Source organism: Pelodiscus sinensis, chromosome 17, assembly GCF_052426305.1.
Source record: "Pelodiscus sinensis isolate ZL-2025 chromosome 17, ASM5242630v1, whole genome shotgun sequence".
Classification (NCBI taxonomy): Eukaryota; Metazoa; Chordata; order Testudines; family Trionychidae; genus Pelodiscus; species Pelodiscus sinensis.
In genome coordinates, this window is record NC_143068.1 from 35199947 (window position 1) to 35214843 (window position 14897).

The window sequence follows — 14897 nt, forward strand, 5'->3', positions numbered from 1 at the left end:
CAGAACAGCCTCGCTTTTACAGCAGTTTCCTGCCCTCCAAGTTCAAGCGGGCTATGGTACGAACTCTGAGTGGTCATCTTTCTACATCATTACCTATTTCTTCATGTAAGCACTGCAGGTGAAGGCAATTATTAAGAGCATCACAATGGCTTGGCTAAGCAGGGCTGGAAGTACTAAAAACTGCATTTGACAGGTCTTCTCAGCAAGTAGGACTTTCAAGCCAGACAAACAGCAACCAGCTACACACAAAATACAGGCAGTCCCCGGGTTACGTAAAATATAGGGACTATAGGTTTGTTCTTAAGTTGAATTTGTATGTAAGTCGGAACTGGCTCCAGATTCAGCCGCTGCTGAAACTGACCAGAGGCTGACTACAGGAAGCCCTAGGCAGAGTTGCTCTGCCCCCGGCTTCCTGGAATCAGCCGCTGATCAGTTTCAACAGCGGCTGAATCTGGACTCCTGGGACAGAACAGCTAGGGCACTGCTGGGTAGGTCCCCGCAGGACCAACCCGGCAGCACCCCAGCTGCTCTACCCCAGGTGTTCCGCAACAAAACCCTGGTCTGCTCGGGCGGGGAAGGGGGGGGGGAGGCACTAGCTGCACCCCCTCCAACCCCAGCAGACCAGGGAGACCCGAGCAAAGCCGTGGAGGCGCAGAGGTCCCGCCGCCTGTGCGGCTTTGTTCTTGTCTCCCTGCTGTGCTGGGGGGCGGGAGTCCCCCCCAGCACAGCAGGGAGACCCGAGCAAAGCCGCACAGGCGGCGGGACCCCGCTGCCCGTGCGGCTTTGCTCCTTTGCCCCGGAGCAAAGCCGCACGGGCAGCGGGGTCCCCCGCCTCTGCGGCTTTGCTCCTGTCTCCCTGCTGTGCTCGGGGGGAGTCCCCCCCAGCACACCAGGAAGACCCGGAGCAGCTTTTCTCGCCCCGGAGGACGCGGTGGCGGGACCACTGCGCTCTGGGCGGTCCCGCCGCCCGCGAGCTCCGGGACGAGAAAAGCCCCGTTCTTAAGTGCGGATCAAGTCGGATCCGCGTAAGTCGGGGACTGCCTGTATACAAAAAGCATCTATTATAGGCAGGCAGGAGTACACGAACACTTGATGTCTTCTTGGGACAGGTATTTCATTCAAGAACAAGTCCTGAAATGAACATGGACTGCACAAAAGTGTTGGATTATAAACCACTCTCTCTCTCAAAAGATAGATTTATGCTCTATAGCAGGGGTGGGGAACCTTTTATTGGTTGGGGGCCGCTGACCCACAAAAAGAACCCACCACACACCAAACAAACCACACCACACCCACCCACCACAGTCTGGGGCAGCAAACAAGTGGAAAAAACCAAACCTAAAACAACCCCCCCCCCCACAAACCTCACTGATGTGGCCACTGACTGAGGAGACGACACTCCCCACATTCCCCTCACACACCAGAGCCTACAGGGCACAGTCTAACAGATTTTGCATGCCCCAGCTCTCTGATAGGAAGCGGAGGCTGTAGCGCCAGCACGGGCTCCCCAATGCTCGAGGGGAGGGCCCTGAGCTTTGGGGGCTGGATCCAGGTGAGCTGGGGGCCACATCTGGCCCCTGGGCCTGAGGTTCCCCACCTCTGTTCTATAGCTTCCTTCTCCGCCTACCCTCATGCTGGACATGAGTTCAGCAGTTCAGTTTTTAATTTATGTATTTACAGAAAAAGAATTCCTCAGGTCTGTTTTCTTTTAACAGCAAAGTGCTCCAGGGAGAACTAACTGGCTGCATTACGTCACATCGTTCTAATTGAAAAGAGAAAACGTTTGAGTTTGCAGGCGAGGACACGTGGTTGGTAGGTTCAGCATTGTTCTGAGCAGTACTCACTTCTAACTTTTTCTCTTTCTCTGTCAGCACATCCTTCTGGTTCTGTGTGTACTCAATCAGCATGCGTGCCAGCTGGCGTCGGTCTTCCAACTCTGCCGCCAGCCGCCCATTATATTCTGCTAGTAACAAACATGCTTCATCCACAGTTTTTGAAAGACGTTCTGCTGCCTCTTTGTCTGTGTGAAAGTTGGTAAAAAATGTACACAGCCCGTTAAAAACCTTGTATACTTTCAAAAATGTCTCTAATCAACAATTACACGCACATTAACATTTCATTCACAAGAGTTATCCAGGGTTTATAAAAAGTGAGTTGTAATCAAGAGACTTAAGGGGCACCCAAGATGGCTAGGGCGAGCAACCTGAAAATGGAAGATTTTAAAGCCCAGAACCAGTTGGTCACATTTAGTCTTACAGCTGTGACATTAGTGAGGTCTGAGCTACACTTCAAAATGAGCTCCAGCGAGTGATGTTATTCAGAGCTGTGAAATAATTTATACACTAAGTGACACAGTTAGGCTGACCTAACCCGCAGCGCAGATGCAGCTATGCTGACAGATTTTTTCCGTCAACTACACTACTGCCTTATGGAAAGGTGGCTTGGCTATGCTGATGGGAAAACCCTTCTGGCGCTGAAGGAAGTCTACAGTAGACAGCCATACTGGTAGTGCTGCAGCGCCGTAGCTCCGCCATTGTTGCTAGGGGACTAGCACACCCTTAAAACAGTCACAAAAATAACTTCAGAGCACGTACACCAGACTATTAGCTTCCATTAACACAACAGTTTTAAACGGAGTCCAAACCACCATTTGAGATATGGTCACCAGGGCTGGTATTAGACTTACTGGGGCTGAAGCTTGAGCCCCAATGCCAGGGGGCCAAAGCCAAGTGACAAACCCCGTCACCCTGGGCTGAGTCCATTGGGCTTTGGTTTCTCACTGCCCTGGGCAGTGAGATTTGGGCTTTGTCCGTCCCCCTCCCACCTCCGGGGGTCAGGTGAGCTCAAGCGTTGGCCCGTTCTGGGGTCAGGTAGTAATCTGTTTTCAGAAGGGAGTTGTGGTGCAATGCAGTTTGAGAACCCTGGCATTAAAAGAATGGGACTCTAGCATTTAGGCAGGACGTGCACTGTATGATGGATCATATGCTTGTGACTATTTATCACTGTACAGAACAGAAGCTTGTATGTGTCCTGCTTACAGCTGGCCACGATGAGCACACACTGTAAACAGCCAGCTAAGTGACAGTCCTCAGTTCTAAAGTTAAAACTTGGGAATATTTGCAAAAACAAGAGTCAAATCAATTCTGTTTTCATGTGCTCCCAGGTTCTTAAGCCACATTTTTCAAATGTATGCCCCCAAATCTAAGTAGCCAGCACATCTGGAAGTATGAGCACCCTTTTATTGCAGTCCCAGGGAACTGTAGGTACTCAGCTCTGGAAAGAGAGAGTGTCATGCCAGTTAATAGACATGAATATATATTTTGTAGTTAATTCTCAGCACCTCGGTTTGAAAATTCTGGCTCTGGTTTCTGTAGAAAGCTACAAAATTAAGCTTGAAGAAAGGACAGTGAATATATGCTCTCCAAGTATAACAATCCCTGTAAATACATTTTGGTTTGGGCCCAAGGAATGGGAGGAAAGATGTAAATCTTACCTCCAAACCGCACGCCAGAAGGTTTTTACCTGCTAACTGTTAAGACATTATAAAGCTGGCATGCATAAAAGGGCAGGAGGTACATCCAGCCTACTCAGTCACTTGAAAGTCAAATCCCTCTGTGCTCATTTTCATTCATCTTCTAGCTTCTTACCTGTAATTTTCTCCAGCAGTGACACATCTTGAACTTCCTGTGGCAATGAGGCAATTTTCTGTCGTACTGTGGCATCTCCTGATGCTGCATTTTCCAGGTCCTGCAGGGCTTTGATCAAGTCCTCAGTCTGCGGAATGGAAAGACAAAGAGATAGTTTCCAAAGGGACTTCCAGGTAACTGCAGAACTACTGCTAAGCCATTTTCTGTAGCTATTGTCATGGCACGGCAGTATGGCATCACTGTCCTTTGAAAGGGCTCTTTAGTCTCCTACTTCCCCCTGACATTCAGTACTGCAGCAAGTAGCTGTCTAGAGTAACCACTACGCCCTAGAAGAGCCAGAAACGATGGACTTTGCCATAAGTACTGTACCTTAACTGGGACAGTCATTCATCCCAACTAAGAGAAAAGGACATTTTAACACAAAGCTGACAATATCGCCGGCATGCAGATTAGAGCAGTTTGTAACTTTAAGACGGAGGAACGCCAAATAATTTTTTTTTTTAAATGGGGAACACCAAGGATTTTTTTTGTTAAGGGGAAAAAAGCCCCCAGGGAAAGTTGTTGAGGGGGAAATAAAAAGGAGGCTTGTCCCTTTAATGGTGGCTATTTTGAATTCTGTTCTCTCCACAGCACACCTCCAACTGCCTCGCAGCACACCGGTGTGTCACGGAACACACTTTAAGAAGTGCTGGATTAGAGCAATAAAGAACACTTTACATTTTACTGCATTTGGTCTTGTAATCTGAATCTCCTACCTTTGAGGACTAAGAGGCAAATGTACATGTGAATTAATTCAACCGTGTACACACACCTCCACCTAACGTGGGGAGGGCACACTTTATAAATCGAAAAGATAAGGCAGTCCGACTTTCTGACTAGGACCTAGTTACGCACCACATACTCACTTGGCACCTGCTAAAAAGCATCCCCTTTAAAGCAAACTATAAAGCCATTGCCATTCCTTCATTAGCTCCAATGGTTCCTTGGGACTAGAATTGCAAGCTAATAGCCTGATACTGGACGCCAGTCATAATATTCTGCCAGTTTTCAGTTTTTTGCAACACGACTGGGCGACTGGGCAACAAAAGGGCAAATGACATTCAATGTTAAATGCAAAGTAATGCACATGGGAAAAATATAATCCCAATTATACATACAAAATGATGGGTCTAAATGAGCTGTTGCCACTCAAGAGAGAGAGATCTTGGAGTCATTGTGGACAGTTCTCAAAAGACATCCAACTCAATGTGTAGCAACAGCAGCAGCAGCCAAAAAAGCAAACAATGCTGTGAATAATTAAGGAAGGGCTACAGAAGATAGAAAATATCATAATGCCTCTACATTCAGTGGAAGTGTTGGTAATGCTGTTAGACAATATTGACCTCCCATAGTCTGGCAAATTCTTGGATTTGGCACTGGTCAGGTCCTGAGGGGGCCAGACTACAGAGATTCAATCTGCAATTCTTCACACAATGCAGTGTCAACCTCTGGAACTCATTGCCAAAGGATGTTGGGTTCAAAAAAGAACTAGATACATTCACGGAGGATAGGTAAACCAATTGGACAGGATGGGCAAAGATAGTGTCCCTAGTCTGTCAGAAGCTAGGGACAGAGGATGGATCACTTGATTATCTGTTTTGCTCAATTTTTTGGAGCACCAGGCATTTGCTACTGTCGGAAGACAGGACACTGGGCTAGATGGACCTTTGGTCTGATCCAGTATGATTGTTCTCATGTTAAATGGGATTTTACATCCCTAGTTAATTGGTTAACTGGTTAAATGTAACATTTAACCAGTTAACCAATGAAAGGGGGAGCAGGCAGCAGGGGGAGGAGACGGGGGTGGCGGCATTCTAGCCAATGGTGGCCAGAGCAGCCCCTGCCTGTGACGCACTCAGGCCCACCATGTACAGGAGCTGCTCTGGATATCTGGAGCAGCCCCTGTCCACAGGGGCTCCATGGGGCTGGAGCAGCCACCTGACTGCAGCAGACAGGGAGCTGCTCCAGCCCCCACCAATTAACCGTAACTGGAAAGCATTACCTATTAAGGGCGATGCTCATAGGTGAACCTTTCCCCTCTCTAATGTTAATCAAATGGAATCCTTGCTGAGAAAGCTCCTCCAATGCAAGTGAACATACCCATATTGCTTTTATTAATCAAGTCAGAAGGAGAATCTGGGTGATAGAAGCATTTTTAATAGGTGCCCCAAAAAAAGGGAGAAGGGGAGAAAGATTAAGCAGGAAAAAACACAAATGTTCAAGGTTTTTTTGTTTTTGTTTTTTGGGGTTTAAGTGTTCAAGAAGTTAATGCTTGTGCTGGCATTAGCTAGACTAATTTTGTAGTGCTGACTTATCTTCCAGTTTCAGTAATTGTTTTAGGTTCACATTCAAAAATTACAAAGTTACACACATTTCTTAAGAAAACATATCCTTTCAATATTTGAGCTGATTTGAAGAACCAAAAGATGTTCACTGTCTGCTTGACATATTACTTCCTTGTAAGCTACATAATGATTTCCAATAAGTGACAAATTAAACGTGTGTTAAGACAAGCCAAAAGCTGTAAACTATCTGCAGTAAAAGCTCATTTTCTCGGCTCATGTAATTTTGTAGTATTTACACCACCCATCTGGCAGACTGCTTAACTCTTCACCTTCCTTCAAATAGCAGCAGATTTAACATAAGGCGAATTGTAACCTTAAAGAGGAGAGTTTAGATTATATTCCATATCATTAACACTAGACTCCAGCCAGTCTCAAACTAAAGTTTAAATTCTTCTAAAATGTTGCCATAGAAATCCATTAAAATGTTGCTCTTTTGCACATACCGGGTATACCAAACTTGCTATTGGTTTCTTTGGCAGGCTGCATTCTACCTGAAACCCCCCAAACTAAACTTCTTGAATCAGTGTTAGTGCACTAGATTTGAAAGTAAATGCACCAGTCTTATATTTTTAAAAAGCTTTTTATATAATTTGTTTCTTCTAACACATTGGCAGTCACGCAGGAGCCTTGGTTCAGTCTAGAGTAAGATCAGAGCAATCCATGGTTTTAGGGGTAGGGGTAGGGGTAGGGGTAACTACTGGAACAGCATTCACACCACCACGCATCTATGATGCCTTCCTCTTGCCCACCACCAAACACAGAACAGTTGCACTAAACCACCACGTAGTATTACACAGTGGCTTCCCAAGCCCAAGTTGTGTATCTCCATTAATTACATTTTACTTGTTAATAGCTCCACCTTGTGGTTGTATCTTTACCAGAGGTCACCTTTTGCAATTTGTCAGATCTTCCGACTTCCACACGTACCAATAATGGCCCAGTGCTGGGGTCCTGGGGCGAGTAGCTCCCAGGATAATCCTCATCTTCTTCCTCTTGTATCTGCTGAAACGTCCGCTTCAAGGACTTTTTCTCCTCGGTAACTGTAGAGGCACAGAGTCTCAATACAAGCCATTCAAGCTAGACACCATGTGCATTCTTTAACAGATTCTTACCTATGTTTTCAAAAGTTATACCAGATGCTTTCATGACCTCTACAGAGGGTCAATCTACAATTTTCTTTACAGAGGGCTAAGCTATTTATCACTTTCAGAATGGTCAGCAACATAAGGGCAAAAGAATGGTCGCACACAGAAACTGGACTTTTGAGACTGTAATGAGATTTACGTAGACAAAAGCAGATGTACACACAAGCAGCATTCATTAGTGCCGTGCATTCGCCATTTGCTCTTATGTCCCCAGTCAAAGGCAAAGCAGCCCCAACCACCACACACTTTCTTCACTAATACAGAATATCCAGGCAGCAGGGGCAGATCACAGGATATGGGTGGACAAAACCATCTTGGAGAATTGCAGATACGGACAATTAAGTAACCTTTTTCCTTCAAACATCTGTCCACACACTGTAGACGAGTGACTAACAGTTACCACTCCCACAGTCCACCTTGAGGAACAGCTAAATAATGACTGTAAGGCAGCTTGGAAGGACTGTCCATCTAGAAGCTATCCCAATGGAGTACTAATAGATGTATATATGTAACAGACTCCAAATAATTGCCATACATGTCTAAAATAGAGGGTCATGTAAACAAGCCACTGATGTTGACTGAGCCTACCAGGGTGTGCCCTAACTTGAGAAGGAAGAAGCAGTTTATTTAATGGAGTAAGAAATCTTATGCTGTCTATCCCATTTAGCTATCTTTGAGAGAAACAGCTTGCCCTTGAGACTTCTCACAAAAACAGAGCCAAGATGCTTTATGAAATGGCTTTGTACTGGAGAGATAAAAGCACAGCCCTAAGAATGTCTAGTTTATGGAGTTTAGCCTCGGCAGCAGAAACGTGTGGTTTAGGGAAAGTGTGGGTATAAATCAGTTTATAGGAAAATCCAAAACCACTTTCCACAAAAGTTTTCAATATGGCTTGAGTCTCTCTTTATGAAAGAATTATGGAGGAATTGACAAAGTCTGAAATTTCCCTCCGGCGAGCCAAGCTGATGGCATTTGAATAGAGAGGTGATATAGGAGATAGATAACGTAGGTTCAAAGAGCAGGCACGTACAAGAGGAGTACCACATTCAAGTCCCAGATAGGTAGCAATGCCTCGCTGATGAAAATGTATGAATTGGGCCCTTAAAGATACCACTGGGTGAGGGGAAGGAACTGAATAACCTTCAACAGTTGAGTGATAGTTCATCTGGCTACTATATCCATCTATTAGAGTTAAGCAATCACGTGTTCCAAAACCAATTAGTCCAAGATAGATGGCACAGAAGATTCCACGGGCTGAAGAGGTCTCTGAATGGGACTGCTGAGAAAAATGTTTACACTCTTCTGTTACGGACCTGAAGTGCCCATATAGATGCCAGATTCTGCCACAAATCCTTGGTTAAGAGACATAACCAAGCAAACCTGGAATACTGGGTATAAAGTCCTGAAACCTCTCCAGGAGGACTTCTAGGAATGTCCAGAGGTGTCCACCATTCTTTAAAGGAAGTCTGTGTGCGCTCTGAAAGAGCCTACTGTGGAGAGGACAGATGGAGTCCCAGCTTCACCCAGGACAATGACGATATGGCTGGGGAAACTGCCACTCCTCAAGGTGACCTTCCTCATTATGGGGTTCTTGCTCATAACTCTGAAAGAGCTCTTGGGGAGAAAGAGCCACCTTAGATGAATATTAGGGCCAAGTGATCTTCCTCTACATCTCAACGTAGCTGAATAAAAAGGAGTAAAGCTGAGAGGTTCATACAGGCCAACAGAGCCAAAGCTACACCCTGTACTGTGCCCCAGAATGTGTAGTATGGAACCGGAAATCTCTCTAAAAAGGAGCTCTGTGACTAAAGAGGTTCCTTTCCAGGCTTCTGTCAAGAACTGTTTTAGGCAAAGGAAAAGATTTGTTCATAGGAAGGTCTCTGCTACCATACAAAAGTTACCATGCAGATGAATATAGTTCTACTAAAGTAGATAGTCTCTTAAGGAGTAGAAACAGGAACAGATTCAGACATTGTACTATGAGACGAGCAACAATATCACAGCATCCAAACCCGTGTTTCCAAGACCAGCAGGGAGCTGAATACCACGTATAAAGAAGAGATATCTGGCAGAGTACTTCTATTTCAGAGTCATGTTAAATCTACAAGAGACAAAGAAAGCTTGGGCAGTACTGATGTCAACGCTACTGTGAATGGCCATACCAATAAGAGTCTCAGTAAATGAGGTCTTCATTTCAGGCTGCAGCAGTGTTGTGACAAATAGTATCAATGTCAGCAGTAGCAAGAAAGCACTGTCAGTCAGCAAAGACAAAGGACGCGATCTAGCAGCTGAAAAATGGGATCCCACAGTACAGATACAAATTCAAAGGAGCGGGCTTGGGTAAGTCAGAGGCATAATGAAGCTGAGTGTTTCTCTCGGCTGAGAATGAGGACAGCTATTGGTGCCAAGGCCCATCCAGAGATTTTTTTTTTTTGCGCCCCTTCCTAGCTTGGGCTGGAGTAGCCACGGACCTGAAGAAGACTGATGAAAAGGCTCAGTGTTACAACAGAACAGGACATCTTTTACAGCCAGACCACTTAGCACCCAAAGTAGCATCTCTTGTAGCCAGAGCCCTAGCTGAAGCCAGCTCTGAGGCAGGAGCAGTCAGCTTCTGAGAAAGATCCTTGGAGTCAGAAGCTCTTCTCATCTTTTCCACCAGAAACAGCTTCAAGGCGGCATTATGAACCTCTGAATGCACTTCAAAGAAACAGTTACCAACAGAGTGTTTAAGACAGAAGATGCCTCAAAACAAAACAGGCATTTCATAGGCATAACTGGCTCGCAGGAAGGCAGGCAGACCTATTCTCAGCCCTCATCCTTACTTCTAAGTACCAATGGGAGACTCAAAAGTATTTTTATAGTATACCATAAAATCCTACTCCTATCCACAAAAGAAGACACAGGCTCTGACTATCTACCATGTGTGGCAGGGAATGATTGGGGCTGCTATGATCGCTGCACAACCGCACACCCCATAAGTGCATAGGTGACATGCACAGCACCAACAGACACTGCTGGCTAAGACACTCACGTGCATGGGAGCACACATGTACAGTGGGGTCTGTGTGGACACATGCTCAAAGATTGACCGGGTCTTTTGAACCTTGCTCATTTACAAGAGAACTAGAACAACAAGATAAAAATATTAAATACACAGCTTGCTACCTGGGATGGGCACATGCAAGGTCTATGCACTTTTGCTTCTTAAATGCAGTAACTTAGCAACTTGATCCATGTCTAAAGAATCTCAGTTTGAAGAAACTTATTTCTGGAAAAGGATCGAGGCCTGTTTTACCACCAATTTACAGATCCCAACACACAGCTTTGGGGGACTGAACCGGAGAACTTCAACCCCCCCCCCCACACACACACAGAGGCTAGAGCACGACTAATGCAAGTCCTAAAGGCTATTACAGATTATGGCAATGAGCTCCAGTGCATCTTCCGATACCTACCCCCCTTTGGTTTCGGGGATGGGGAAGAGCATCCATTATCATTTCCAGTACATTAGCTGGCAGCGTATCCAGGATGGACATGAGCAATGCTGTTGTGACCCAAGCTGCTGCTCCTCCTCTGTCATCTTATTACAGTTACGGCTGGAGCCACCCCTCCCTGTTGCAGTCTTCGCTGCTGCTTTACTACTACTCCATTTCTGCAGCTTCAGCACAGACCTTGCCTCTCACACCAATCCTCCACTATATCCACCCTCTGCTACTCAGCTCAATAGAGCAATTCCTTGGCAAGCTGGGGCACACGCACAGCTGGTGGGTGCTTAACTGGATTTTGGCAAATAAACAATTGTTTGTGGTCAAACCAAAAGTGATTGTTAAAATTTTTCAACTAAAAATCACGAAAACAAAAACATTTCAAGTCAAAGCATTTTAATCAGCAATTGTTTAGATTTAGGGAAGGCTTCAAAGTGGCCAGAGAAGAAACTTTCCTTAGCTCTAGTCCAGTGGAGTTAGGGCTCTCACCCAAGATGCAAGAGACTGAGGATCAATTCCTCTCCCTCTGATGCGCAGAAAGCAGTAGTATCACACACGGCAGGAGAGTCTCCCAGGCCCTGGGATATGCTGGTACCAATCTCTCCTTGTGTAGCTGTTCCACTTTCATAAACAGTCATTGGAGCAGGTGTTCAAATCTGGGTTGCCTGCATCCTAGGCGAAGGCTCTAACTAGCAAAGCTATAGATTCACTCATTTTTTCCGTCACCCAGTGACTACCTACTGCCAGACTACTGAGATGTAACCGTGAATGACAATGAAACTTTTTTTTTTTTTTTTAAATAAAAGGTTTTCTGCTCAGCCTCTACTTGTGACAGAGCTAGGTACAGAGCACTTCTCCCCTAGGTCCCCTGCATACCAGTCACATGGAAATAACCTATAAAGCTGGTATGTTTAATAGTTAGCCAAAGGATTTTGCAACTGAAGTCTGCCGGGCCTAGTTTTTTTGACTGTATAAAAACTTAAAATGAAATACCTTGACATTAGGTAGAATAAAGAAAGAAATGTATTTAAATTCTACTAAAAAATAGGAGATCAATAAAATACAGGAGTATGTAGCACTTTAAAGACTAACAAGATGGTTTATTAGATGATGAGGTTTCGTGGGCCAGACCCACTTCCTCAGATAAAATAGTGGAAGAAAATAGTCACAACCATATATACCAAAGGATACAATTAAAAAAAAATGAACACATATGAAAAGGACAAATCACATTTCAGAACAGAAGGGGAATGCGGGAGGGGGGGGGGGGTGGAAGGAAGGTAAATGTCTGTGAGTTAATGATATTAGAGGTGGGGAAGGGTAGATGTCTGAGTTAATGGTATTAGAGGTGATAATTGGGGAAGCTATCTTTGTAATGGGTAAGGTAGTTGGGGTCTTTGTTCAGCTCCCCCACGGAGAGTGTCGAATTTTAGCATGAATGCCAGTTCAGAGGATTCCCTTTCAAGTGCAGATTTGAAAGTCTTCTGAAGTAGGATGCATGTGATTAGGTCATTGAGACAGTGTCCTTTCTGGTTGAAATGGCAAGAAACTGTTTTTTCTTTGTAGAAGCAAAATGCAGGACAATGTAGCACTTTAAAGACTAACAAGATAGTTTATTAGATGAGCTTTCGTGGGCCGGACCCGGGGGTCTGGCCCACGAAAGCTCATCATCTAATAAACCATCTTGTTAGTCTTTAAAGTGCTACACTGTCCTGCATTTTGCTTCTGCTACCCCAGACTAACACGGCTACATTTCTATCACTTTTCTTTGTGATCCTGTCTAATGTCTGTTTTGTGGGCATTGATTCTTTGGCGAAGTGTCTGAGACGTTTGTCCAATGTACATAGCAGACGGACACTTTCGGCACATGATAGCATAGATTATATTTCTGGAGGCGCAGGAATATGTATTCTTGATCTTATAACTCACTTGGTTAGGCCCAATAATGGTGTCAGCAGAGTGAATATGTGGACAAAGCTGGCAACGGGGTTTGTTGCAAGGGAAAGTACCAGGGTTGGTATTAGTGTGGTATGTCCTGTGGTTGTTGGTAAGAATCATCTTGAGGTTAGGTGGTTGTCTATAGGAGACTATGGGTCTGTCTCCCAGAGCTTCTTGGAGTTTAGTGTCCTGTTCCAGTATAGGCTGTACTTTATTGATAATGTGTTGGACAGGTTAAGTTGGGAGCTGTAGGTGATGACAAGTGGCGTTCTATTGTTGGTTTTCTTGGGTCTGTGTTGTAGTAGATGGTTTCTAGGTATTCGTTTGGCTCTTTCAATTTGCTTTTTTATTTCTCCGGGTGGGTAGTTGAGGTTTATAAATGCTTGGTAGAGATCCTAAAGTTTCTGGTCTCTGTCAGTGGGATTAGAGCAGATGCGGTTGTATCGAAGGGCTTGGCTATAGATGATGGATCGTATGGTGTGTGCTGGATGGGAACTGGAAGCATGTAGGTAACTGTATGAGTCAGTGGGTTTTCTGTAGAGAGTGGTGTCTAATTTTCCATTGTTGATTTGTACTGTGGTGTCCAGGAAATGGATCTCTCGTGTGGAATGGTCCAGGCTGAGGTTAATGGTGGGGTGTAGGTTGTTGAAATCTCTGTGGAATGTCTCCAGTGTTTCTTGGCCATGCGTCCAGATCATAAAGATGTCATCGATGTAGCGTAAGTAGAGAAGGGGTAAAAGGGGACAGGAGTTGAGGAAACGTTGTTCTAGGTCAGCCATAAAGATATTAGCATACTGTGGGGCCATGCATTTACCCATGGCTGTGCCGCTGATCTGGAGGTATAAGTTGTTTTCAAACTGGAAATAATTGTGGGTGAGAACAAAGTTACCTAGGTCTGCTATCAGGTTGGCAGTGGTGTCCTCTGGGATAGTGTTTCTAGTTGCTTGTAATCCGTCTTCATGTGGGATGTTGGTGTATAGTGCTTCTACATTGGGCCTAACCAAGTGAGTTATAAGATCAAGAATACATATTCCTGCGCCTCCAGAAATATAATCTATGCTATCATGTGCCGAAAGTGTCCGTCTGCTATGTACATTGGACAAACGTCTCAGACACTTCGCCAAAGAATCAATGCCCACAAAACAGACATTAGACAGGATCACAAAGAAAAAACAGTTTCTTGCCATTTCAACCAGAAAGGACACTGTCTCAATGACCTAATCACATGCATCCTACTTCAGAAGGCTTTCAAATCTGCACTTGAAAGGGAATCCTCAGAACTGGCATTCATGCTAAAATTCGACACTCTCCACGGGGGGGGGGGGGGGGGGGGCTGAACAAAGACCCCAACTACCTTACCCATTAGAAAGATAGCTTCCCCAATTATCACCTCTAATACCATTAGCTCACAGACATCTACCCTTCCCCACCTCTAATATCATTAACTCACAGACATTTACCTTCCTTTCCCCCCCTCCCCCGCATCCTCCTTCTGTTTTGAAATGTGATTTGTCCTTTTCATATGTGTTCATTTTTTTAATTGTATCCTTTGGTATATATGGTTGTGACTATTTTCTTCCACTATTTGATCTGAGGAAGTGGGTCTGGCCCACGAAACCTCATCATCTAATAAACCATCTTGTTAGTCTTTAAAGTGCTACATAGTCCTGTATTTTGTTTCAGCTACACCAGACTAACACGGCTGCATTTCTATCACTAGGGCTATGTCTACACTGGCCCCTTTTCCGGAAGGGGCATGTTAATTTCAGCTATCGTAATAGGGAAATCCGCGGGGGATTTAAATATCCCCCGCGGCATTTAAATAAAAATGTCCGCCGCTTTTTTCCGGCTTTTAGAAAAGCCGGAAAAGAGCGTCTACACTGGCCCCGATCCTCCGGAAAAAGCGCCCTTTTCCGGAGGATCTTATTCCTACTTCAAAGTAGGAAAGGACACTGTCCTACTTCAAAGTAGGAATAAGATCCTCCGGAAAAGGGCGCTTTTTCCGGAGGATCGGGGCCAGTGTAGACGCTCTTTTCCGGCTTTTCTAAAAGCCGGAAAAAAGCGGCGGACATTTTTATTTAAATGCCGCAGGGGATATTTAAATCCCCCGCGGATTTCCCTATTACGATAGCTGAAATTAACATGCCCCTTCCAGAAAAGGGGCCAGTGTAGACGTAGCCTAGGAGATCAATAAGATATTCTTGTAGCTAGTTTCCAATTAGGTACATTTAGGATTGAAACACATGCAAAATATAGATGCCCACATATGTTTGCATGTGTGCACAAGGGAAATATTCC

The 14897-nt window shown here is 44.9% G+C and overlaps 1 protein-coding gene across 2 annotated transcripts in view; it reads right to left on the bottom strand.

Annotated features, from left to right (window-relative positions):
* RPRD1B (regulation of nuclear pre-mRNA domain containing 1B) overlaps nucleotides 1–14897 on the bottom strand; it is a 51298-nt gene that overhangs the window by 24845 nt on the left and 11556 nt on the right. The window contains exons 4-6 of one of the 2 annotated variants that reach the window (XM_075900803.2): nucleotides 6959–7071; nucleotides 3648–3774; nucleotides 1845–2020 (exon numbers count right to left, since the gene is read on the bottom strand). In XM_075900803.2, coding sequence (XP_075756918.1) covers nucleotides 1845–2020; nucleotides 3648–3774; nucleotides 6959–7071 — 416 coding nt within the window. Of the gene's footprint in view, nucleotides 1–1844; nucleotides 2021–3647; nucleotides 3775–6919; nucleotides 7072–14897 lie in introns of both variants that reach the window. The other variant, XM_075900802.2, reaches the window with a different exon arrangement.